Source organism: Balaenoptera musculus, chromosome 8 (assembly GCF_009873245.2).
Source record: "Balaenoptera musculus isolate JJ_BM4_2016_0621 chromosome 8, mBalMus1.pri.v3, whole genome shotgun sequence".
Taxonomy (NCBI): domain Eukaryota; kingdom Metazoa; phylum Chordata; class Mammalia; order Artiodactyla; family Balaenopteridae; genus Balaenoptera; species Balaenoptera musculus.
The window spans coordinates 36,713,864-36,724,914 of NC_045792.1; the positions used below are offsets into that span (position 1 = coordinate 36,713,864).

The 11,051-nt window shown below is 39.5% G+C and overlaps 1 protein-coding gene across 2 annotated transcripts in view; it reads left to right on the top strand.

Annotated features, from left to right (window-relative positions):
- Positions 1–8,791, top strand: part of MAML2 (mastermind like transcriptional coactivator 2) — a 362,285-nt gene extending 353,494 nt beyond the window's left edge. Inside the window, exon 5 of one of the 2 annotated variants that reach the window (XM_036861124.1) lies at positions 5,416–8,791. In XM_036861124.1, the coding sequence (XP_036717019.1) occupies positions 5,416–6,434 (1,019 nt within the window). In that variant the 3' untranslated portion in view covers positions 6,435–8,791. The remainder of the gene's footprint in view (positions 1–5,415) is intronic. The other variant, XM_036861125.1, reaches the window with a different exon arrangement.
- The last annotated feature ends 2,260 nt before the right edge of the window (positions 8,792–11,051 follow it).

The following is an 11,051-nucleotide window of genomic DNA, read 5'->3' on the forward strand; positions in this document are numbered from 1 at the left end:
AGCTTGTCCTCTATTTTCCCAAGTTCTCTCTGCTTAAGGCCATAAAGGAGATTCTCTAAAGAAGGAGGGGCTGTGAATATTTCTGTTTATCAATATTTTCTGGTCCTGTTAAGTGTAGTAATCAATATGTTGTTCTCATTTATTTAAACACTTTCAATTGCACCAGATTGCCTCTTTCCACTAAAATTAGGAATGGGATATATATATTCCACTCTCTAAGATTGCTTTGCTTCAGGGCAAAAGCAGGATTCTCTGAGTTTGTCCTCAAGGAGGTTGAAAGACAATATGGGTATTATTTGGAACATGGCTTCTTATATCATGGCCTATCAGTGGCTTTGGGGGAAGCTAAGAGCCCTCTGAAATATTATATCAAATTCAAGGTGAACGTTTGGCCTTTTCTTTTCCCATTCATATAAAAGATTCCCAAGGATAGCAGTCTAAGGCTGGTTTGGTGGCTCTACCATGTTATCAGGGATCCAGGCTTCTTTTGTCTTTACACCCCACCTTCTTGAGCATATAGCTTCCATCCTAAGGGTTGCCTTGTGGCCACCCCATCACCAGTCTTCATATCCATATTCCAGATAGAAAGATGAAAGAGGGGAAAAGGTAAAATGGCCTCCCAAATGAGTCAGATTCCCTTTTTTTTTTTTAAATTTTTTATTTATTTATGGCTGTGTTGGGTCTTCGTTTCTGTGCGAGGGCTTTCTCTAGTTGCGGCAAGTGGGGGCCACTCTTCATCGCGGTGCGCGGGCCTCTCACTATCGCTGCCACTCTTGTTGCGGAGCACACGCTCCAGACGCGCAGGCTCAGTAGTTGTGGCTCACGGGCCTAGTTGCTCCGCGGCATGTGGGATCTTCCCAGACCAGGGCTCGAACCCGTGTCCCCTGCATTGGCAGGCAGATTCTCAACCACTGCGCCACCAGGGAAGCCCCAGATTCCCTTTTTAAAGTAAGTTTTTTGGACACTCATCTAGTAACTGCTTTTTTTTTTTTAATTAATTAATTTATTTGTTTATTTTGGCTACATTGGGGCTTCGTTGCTGCACACGGACTTTCTCTAGTTGTGGTGAGCAGGGGCTACTCTTCGTTGCGGTGCACAGGCTTCTCCTTGCGGTGGCTTCTCCAGTTGCAGAGCACGGGCTCTAGTCACACGGGCTTCAGTAGTTGCAGCACGTGGACTCAGTAGTTGTGGCCTGTGGGCTCTAGAGCGCAGGCTCAGTAGTTGTGGTACACGGGCTTAGTTGCTCCGCGACATGTGGGATCTTCCCAGACCAGGGATTGAACCCGTGTCCCCTGCCTTGGCAGGCGGATTATTAACCACTGCACCACCAAGGAAGTCCATCACCTAGTAACTTCTGCCTTTAGCCAGAATTTATTCATATGGACCCCCCCCATCAGCAAGGATGTTTGGCAAATGTGGTTTTTCAGCTGGGCACATTGCTGCAAAATCAAGGCTCTGTTTCTAAGGAAGACAGGGAGGTTGTGTATTTGGGAGGGACCTAGAAGTCTCTTCCATAGTGCATATGGGCATTTTCCTGAGGGAGGTGTCCTTAGCAACCAGCTGCTAACCCCCAGATGGGTAAGAATCACCACTCTAGAGCACTGTACTTCACGTGTCTTCTGAGAATGAAATAAACAACAAGCACAACACAAACTCTTTTATCATTTTTTATTTCAATCTCAGTACTATAATAATCACCTTGCCCAGATGTTAATATTAGAAATGATGTATGAAAAATACCTAGAACAATTCTACCACATATTAAGAGCTTCTAATATTAACTGTGATTAATATCTTTTTATCTTTATGGAAATTCTCCCTATTCTAGTTGTTTTAAAAATACAGCTCTCCTCATAAACTTCTCAGGGCATATTGTTAAATAGGGGGCACCTAGAGGGAGTGATTTTTTAAAAATAAATTTATTTATTTATTTTTGGCTGCCTTGGGTTGTTTGTTGCTGCGCACGGGCTTCTCTAGTTGCGGCAAGTAGGGGCTACTCCTTTGTTGCGGTGCGCGGGCTTCTCATTGCGGTGGCTTCTCTTGTGCAGAACATGGGGCTGTAGGCATGCAGGCTTCAGTATTTGTGGCTCGCGGGCTCTAGAGTGCAGGCTCAGTAGCTGTGGTGCATGGGCTTAGTTGCTCCGCGGCATGTGGGATCTTCCCGGACCAGGTGGATTCCAGCCCTCTGCATTGGCAGGCAGATTCTTTTTTTTTTTTTTTTCCCCACACATCTTTATTGGAGTATAATTGCTTTACAATGGTGTGTTAGTTTCTGCTTTATAACAAAGTGAATCAGTTATACATATACATATGTTCCCACATCTCTTCCCTCTTGCATCTCCCTCCCTCCCACCCTCCCTATCCCACCCCTCTAGGTGGTCACAAAGCACAGAGCTGATCTCCCTGTGCTATGCGGTTGCTTCCCACTAGCTATCTATTTTACATTTGGTAGTGTATATATGTCCATGCCACTCTCTCACTTTGTCACATCTTACCCTTCCCCCTCCCCATATCCTCAAGTCCATTCTCTAGTAGGTCTGTGTCTTTATTCCCGTCTTGCCACTAGGTTCTTCATGACCTTTTTTTTTTTTTCCCTTAGATTCCATATATATGTGTTAGCATACTGTATTTGTTTTTCTCTTTCTGACTTACTTCACTCTGTATGACAGACTCTAACTCCATCCACCTCACTACAAATACCTCCATTTCATTTCTTTTTATGGCTGAGTAATATTCCATTGTATATATGTGCCACATCTTCTTTATCCATTCATCTGATGATGGACACTTAGGTTGCTTCCATGTCCTGGCTATTGTAAATAGAGCTGCAATGAACATTTTGGTACATGACTCTTTTTGAATTATGGTTTTCTCAGGGTATATGCCCAGTAGTGGGATTGCTGGGTCGTATGGTAGTTCTATTTTTAGTTTTTTAAGGAAACTCCATACTGTTCTCCATAATGGCTGTATCAATTTACATTCCCACCAACAGTGCAAGAGTGTTCCCTTTTCTCCACACCCTCTCCAGCATTTATTGTTTCTAGATTTTTTGATGATGGCCATTCTGACCGGTGTGAGATGATATCTCGTTGTAGTTTTGATTTGCATTTCTCTAATGGTTAATGATGTTGAGCATTCTTTCATGTGTCTGTTGGCAATCTGTATATCTTCTTTGGAGAAATGTCTATTTAGGTCTTGTGCCCAGCTTTGGATTTGGGTTGTTTGTTTTTTTGTTATTGAGCTGCATGAGCTGCTTGTAAATCTTGGAGATTAATCCTTTGTCAGTTGCTTCATGTGCAAATATTTTCTCCCATTCTGAGGGTTGTCTTTTGGTCTTGTTTATGGTTTCCTTTGCTGTGCAAAAAGCTTTTAAGTTTCATTAGGTCCCATTTGTTTATTTGTGTTTTTATTTCCATTTCTCTAGGAGCTGGGTCAAAAAGGATCTTGCTGTGATTTATGTCATAGAGTGTTTTGCCTATGTTTTCCTCTAAGAGTTTTATAGTGTCTGGCCTTACATTTAGGTCTCTAATCCATTTTGAGTTTATTTTTGTGTATGGTGTTAGGGAGTGTTCTAATTTCATTCTTTTGCATGTAGCTGTCCAGTTTTCCCAGCACCACTTATTGAAGAGGCTGTCTTTTCTCCACTGTATATGCTTGGCAGGCGGAGTCTTAACCACTGCGCCACCAGGGAAGTCCCTAGAGGGAGTGATTTTTAAAGCCTCGACATTTTTTCCATAGCATTTCCATAATGGAAATTCTCTTCTCATGAAACCTGCAGACACCGAGCTGATATTGCTTAATCTCATTAGCAGCCTGTGAACTCTGAGTTATTGTCCAAATTTCTCCTATCTGACTCTGGTCCCTCATCATCAAACAGTGCCCTACACAGTCAGGGCCTTGTGCTAAACCTGGAGATACAAGGAGATAAAGAGACTGCTCCTGCCTTCAAGGGGGATGTAGTTTAGTGGGGACATATTTTAAAACAAATAGCAAGGCCTTCAGTCTTTCCAGGTGTGTACCATGCTAGCTATCCTCAAGCAGTAGGGGATATGCTAGGGTTATAATTGCAACCATGCTCTCTTCACAAACTGCCATCCTGATACTCATATGTGTGTCTAGTTCTCTGTTTCTCAGTATCTCTGATTCTCTGGGCCTCCCTGCCTCTCTGCTGGGAGAGTACTTTAAAAGAGTATCTTTCTCCAAGTTATATCTTTGCCTCAGTCTCTCATTCACTCATTCATTCATTCAATAAATATCAATTGAATACCTACTTTGCACCATCCACTGAACTTGGAGAATATGACAGTGAACAAAACAGGCAAAAATTCTTTCTCTCATGGAACTTATCATCCAGCAGGCACTTTTATTTATCTTTCTGGCATTCCATTTTTGCCTCTCAAGATGTCTTGCCGTGATGATTTTAACCTCCTCAAGCCAGGAAGATTTCAATGTGTCAGTTAATCACTATCCGATAGGTGGAACCTCCCTATTCAGTAGACTGTGATTGAGTGGTCCCACATTCAATCACTTATTTACAGGTATCAACATAACTAGCTGGCACTTTGAGTCTCCATGTATTTCCCAATACAGAAGCTAAATGCTAAATGAAAACTTGAAAGAGCAAATGCAGCTTGAGAGAGGAGGCTGGAATATCAGGGAAAGCTTAATGAAGGAACTTGGACCTTGGCCTGAGCCTTTGAAGAAAAGATAGGGCTTGGTGAGGTAAGAAGGGCATCATATGAGAAGGAAATGGCGTGAGTGAAAGTAGTTCATGATGTGTGGATAACAGTGCGATAATAACTATTCCTCCTAGAGCAGAGTGCTTTCTGTATGGAAATAATCACTGTAGCATGGATTACATTGAATTTCAGATGTTTGAAGAGATGAGAATTACCTGTCTTATGGCAGCTTCTTGAGTGGGGATGCAGATGAAAATTGGGCATGATTTTCAAGGCCATAGATTTGGACCGTTAATCTAGTAGCCATGTATAGGGTTCATCCACATGTTCTAATTTGGACCCAGGGGTGACCAGTAGCATGGATTTCATGACAGCTGGATAATCAAAGTTGTAGTCTTTGGTCTTGGAACAGAGTAGCTAATTCAAAATGGAAGATTGACTATCACTTCCCTTCAATGATTCCAGAAGAAGAATAAACTAAAGCCTAAAAAATAGAACCATTCTATTTCAGTCTTCTTTCTATAATGTGTAAACTCTTGACCAAGGGGTAACTTAGGGTGATACTTCCCCCCAAAAGCTGTCTTATTCCTTTTATATGATATGCTATGATGATTATTTCTCTTTATTTGTTCTTACACCCAAAGGCAGTCTCAGAGCTGATAAGCTATTGTAAATCGCTATAAGAAAAGAGATAACCTACTGTTATGAACTAATATAATTATCTTCTTTTTCTCAGGTGGCTCATCAACAGTGAGTTTAAACTCTAACCAGGCTTTGGCAAACCCAGTTTCAACACACACCATTTTAACTCCAAATTCCAGCCTCATGTCTACTTCTCATGGGACAAGAATGCCATCCTTATCCACTGCAGTTCAGAACATAGGGATGTATGGGAATCTGCCTTGCAATCAACCTGGAACATACAGCGTCACTTCAGGAATGAATCAGTTGACCCAACACAGAAACCCAAACCAATTGATAGCAAATCAAAACAACCCTCTGATGCCCCGGCCACCCACTTTAGGGCCCAGTAATAATAATAATAATGTGGCCACTTTTGGAGCTGGATCTGTTTGCAATTCACAACAATTAAGACCAAATTTAACCCATAGTATGGCAAGCATGCCAGCACAGAGAACGTCGAATGTAATGATCACATCCAGCACAACAGCACCAAACTGGGCCTCTCCAGAAGCAACAACCAAACAGCAGGAAGCGCTGAAATCTACAGGAGTCCACTTCCCCCCAGGCACACCTACAGCCTATACTCCAAACCAGTCATTGCAACAGGCGGTAGGTAGCCAGCAATTTTCCCAGAGAGCAGTGGCTCCTCCTAATCAGTTAACACCAGCAGTGCAAATGAGACCCATGAACCAAATGAGCCAGACATTAAATGGACAAAACATGGGTCCACTCAGAAGTCTGAATCTCAGACCCAATCAGCTAAGCACACAGATTTTGCCTAATTTGAACCAGTCAGGAACAGGGTTGAGTCAGTCGAGGACAAGCATAAGCCAGCCATCATCCCTGACAGCCGGCAGTTTTCCTTCACCCAACCAAAGTTCCAGGGCTTTTCAAGGAACTGACCATGGCAATGACTTAGCTTTTGACTTTCTCAACCAACAGACTGATAACATGGGCCCTGCCCTAAACAGTGATGCTGATTTCATTGATTCTTTATTGAAGACAGAGCCTGGTAATGATGACTGGATGAAAGACATCAACCTTGATGAAATCTTGGGGAACAACTCCTAGAGGAGAAAAGGGAGACAATTCACAAACTCCAAGCACTAAAAGGCAGTATTCTACAAGGACTCTGTAAAGGCCAAACTGTTGACTTTTAGTTGGACTCTATGAAGATACCTTGGCTTATAAATGGAAAGCAGAAAGTAACTGTAGCGGTGAACATTTTGGTCCAAATGCTTGTTTTAAATCTCAAACCTGAAAGTAAAACATTGGGATCACTTTTTCCCTGTCTACACCCCAGGACACAGTATCCAGTTTATCCAAACAGAACTGTGATGTTGATGTGTAATTAGTTGTGTAAAATAGGCTTCACAAGCTCCTTTTCTCCCTGAAAGAAAAGTAATAGAACTTCTGGCTTGTTTAAACCCCACATCATGCGGAGGTACTAGTTCCAAGCAACAAGCAACAAATTCCTTAATTTGCTCTAACAGATATGTAAGTGTGGTTTAATCCCTCCACTCTGTCTTTTCATTTAGGTTTCCTAAAACTTCCAGGGTAGATTGAAATGTTACAGATGTGTTTGGAGTAACCAAACAGTGTCCTAAGTAAAGGAAAACTGGAGAACATAGAGAACACCCAGTGGACTATAGAATTTCTTCCCCAGATTCATCCCCTCACTTTTTCAGTTTTCCCACATATCCTATACTTCAAGATGCTGTAACTAGTGATGAAACAAGAACACAGAGATGGCCAACTTTTTTCCACAACCAATTTCCAAATCCAGTTTCTGAATCTTAGATTCAGTCGCGACCTATCCTAATCGTACTGAAATATTAGTGCACATGTGTCTGCATCAGATTTCACTACTTAAAAGAGAAAACACCACATTGGGCATTGCTATAAAGGAGATGTATTTGACCACAAATAAATTGGGGTGTTGCTTATTGTGATGATGCCTGCTGGTTAGTCCCCAAGCTGAGTGAAATTGAGCCTGGCCCTCTCTGCTTATTTTGATGACCAGAGACTGATTTGTAAGAAAAGGAAGTTTGGAGACCAAAGCTGGCAGTAGAAGGTATCATATTTTGGTTGAAGATAAGAAGCAAAAGGTCAGGACCAGGGATGGTGGGTACGGGTGTGTACAAATCTACTTCATAGGGTTTGAAGGAAAGCATAATTGAGACAAAAAACAATTTGGCCTTATTTGGACACATTATTTGGGTGAACAGCTAAATAGAATGTGATCTATTAGTAGCAGTCTACTCATTCTTCTGTCCCTGATGTGATGAATCATTGCCACATGCTAGATGGGCCCTTCATATCCAGGTTTTCTCCCTCAGGGCTGAGCACTGTATCAAAGAAAGAGTTCCTATTGAGTTGTGTAACAGATCAGCTGCAAAATGGGGAAGATGTGTGCTGATTTGGGATGTATGCAAAATATCACTATCATTTTCCTCATTACAGAGGAACACAGGTTATCTTCAGCTTTTTTAGTCATACACTCGCGTATTCAATTATCAAGTGATATTTAACTGAAATCATTTAATAACTCTTTAAATACCTTTCTAAAAAGAACACATTTTGAAAGTTCTGCAAAGCCCTCTTGCAATCTTTAAAATGTCTAGAAGCACTCTCTTTCTTTTACACAATACCAACATCACTGGCTCGGAATCTTTTCTGTGCTAGGTTGTAAATATAAATAAATTACTTGTTTTGTAAACTTTTGTAAAGAATATTTTGGTAGAAATACTTAAAGCATATTCTTTGGGTTATATTTATACATATGTGAAATAAATATACTATCAAAAGGTTATATTTTATACAAAAAGTAAATTGTTACCTTTTGTATGCTAATATACAAAGTTTTGTATCATATGATGGTTTATTTTTAGCTCTTACACTTCAACCTTAGGTGGTCAAGTGGGAACTTTTGAAAACTATCAAGAGGCTTGTTAGACAAATTTATATTCTGAAACCTCAATAAGAAAGCATTCCAGGTTTCAACTCTTTCCTTTTTTTTTTTTTTCCTGCTCCCAAATTCTGTTTTAAACCCATAGTTGTGTCTTGTTTGATTATTCTGCTGTGCACATGTATTGGTCCTTGTTGCATGTGGTCTACTGTGTGTTTTCCCATTTTATAAAACAGTGTTTCTCCATGCAAAAAAGTAAGGAAAAAGTTATGTACATATAAACACTTTTATTTTATGGCTCCTCCATGTTACTGTATATATCTGCCAGCACGTCCCAATTACACTCCTGTGATTCACCTTATTTTTACCCTAACATAAATAGTATGTTTTGTAGTAGCTATCAAATTTAAGAGATAAAGCAATCAAAATGTTTGGATTTTCTTCTATCTTAATGTGAATTTCATAATTAATGTCTATTTATTCAGCTATTCATTAAAATACAGGATTCTTTGGAAAAAAATGGTGTAGTCTATAGTTTCTGTTTGTTGGCAGCCTATTACCAAAGATGATGTAATTTTCCTGAAAGCTGAGATAATGACGATTTGATAGATATATGCAACCAAAACTTAAGGATTTACAAATTAAAGGCTATGGAATACAATCTCCCTTTTACAGAAATACCAGACTACTTAACTGTTGGCATTGTTTATCATTCTGACACATTATACACGAGATAGAAGTAATTTTTCTTTTCTTTTTTTTTTAATTCAAAGACTAGAAAGTCATTTAAGCAAATAATTCATTCTTGGCTTTGTGTTAAGCCCAATGAAGACAAATAACTCTGCTCTAAGTGAATGCACTAATATTATTTGCATTACTGTAACTGTACCCATAACTGTAAAGATTTCAACTTGTAAGACAAGTATTTTGTATCGCGTGTAATTTCATGTGTTAAAAAAATAGTTTAAAAAATTCAGAAGTGGTTCTCTTGTATGAAATCATGCTTTCAGTCACCAACAATATTGTTGCTCTATCACAGAAAGTTCTGATGGGCAAATTTATTCTCTGGGAAGCTTCTAATACTAGTGAAATGCTGATGTGACTCATTTCAATATTCTTTACTTCGCTTACAAAGTTTGTATTAAGATCCCATATGCACAGCAACTACTAAATACTGGAGAAACACCGCCTAATCCTCAGGCTGTGTGGCATTTGGGCAGACCAGGCTGAGTGAACACGGGGCCAGGTAAACACAGCCTCACTGAGCATATTTACACAGTCCTTGGGAGTCAAGGAGGTTGAGAGAAAGATGGGCCTTTGTAGGAGGCAAGGGAAACCATTCTATCAAATTTTCTTGCTCCACTGTTGAAATATATTGCTGGGGTTCCATTGTCCCTTCCCCCTCTGCCAAAAAAGATGTGTGGCATTATCCTTTTTATTAGCATTATTAATGGAGCAATAATAAAATTTATATTTCATGTAGTGCCTGTCCAATGACTCTGGAAGGTTGTAAACAAATAAAATCAAGATCAGTAAAAATAAATAAAAGGCATACAAATTAAGAGAAAGAAATGTGTAATTCTAAAATTATCCAGTCAATCCTAGTATGTACCCACGGAAGGATCCTTGAGAGTAAATGAGAGGGTAGACGTGAGTGCAAAAGAGAGAGAGGCTCAGCTTCTTCCTCCTCTGTGTTTGCAAAGGCAGTACAAATTCTTAAACGTTGTATCCGCTATTTCCATTTTATATCTCTGTGACTGTGTTTCCTCACTCAAAAATGAGGGCTTGGGGCCGAGATAGCTTTACATTTCTTCCCAACTCTAAAACTCTGTGACTGATTATTTTTCCAAAAAAAATTTTCCAAAGCTAAGTGGAAAGTTAACCAAAGAGACTCAAAGCATCATTTTTAAAATAAAGAAATCAGTGTTCAATCAACCTTTTGAAAATTTTCAGATTGCCAGTCAACTTTATTTAGCAAAACACCCCTCTCCTTGAAAATTAAATCATATGAAAATGAGATTTCATCAAAAGTAAGCCAGAACTAGTCTGTGGACTAATAGAAAGGCAATGTAGATGTAGGTGCCCACTGACTACATACAAATCCAAGTCCTGAAGGTCAAAAGCTGGGATGTGATATTAAATGGTCATCTTCTTGTGAGATCATAGAATTTCATAAAGAAAATATTTGCCTAACGGGGAGAAGAAATCCCATACTTTGAGTAGCGTACTCTGTTGGGTATATAATAATGAATTTTCGTGAGTTGTAAATGGCAGTGTAACGTCTTTTAAATACATTTCCTAAATTCCTATAACAGACAAAGTGCAGGTAGTGCCCTACTGTTAACTTCACTGGCAATAAAAACATTACTAAAACATTACACCGTGAGAATTAAGAAACATATTGACCTTAGATTTTTAAAAGTAAATGCTGTTGTCCCTGACCTGCATGCAATAATATTAAAAGGGGGCTTTTGTTTGCTTACATAAATAACATTTTAAGTTTGCTTTTTACCAAATTGAATCATCATTAGCTCCAGGCTTTGCATAAATATATAGAAACTTTTTACAATACTAAGATTTCTTTCAGGAAAAGGGAAGGAGAAAGAGAGAATAATATATAAAAGACTGTAAAACCATTGATGGTTTTCATAGGGTTCTTTCAGCAAAAGGGAGAGAAGGAGGAAGGAAGAAGGAAGGAAGGAAAGAGAACATATCTCAAATAGGCTTAAAGAAAGGAATCTACTGATGGACATAACTGCAAAGGCCAGGAGCTAGTTCTG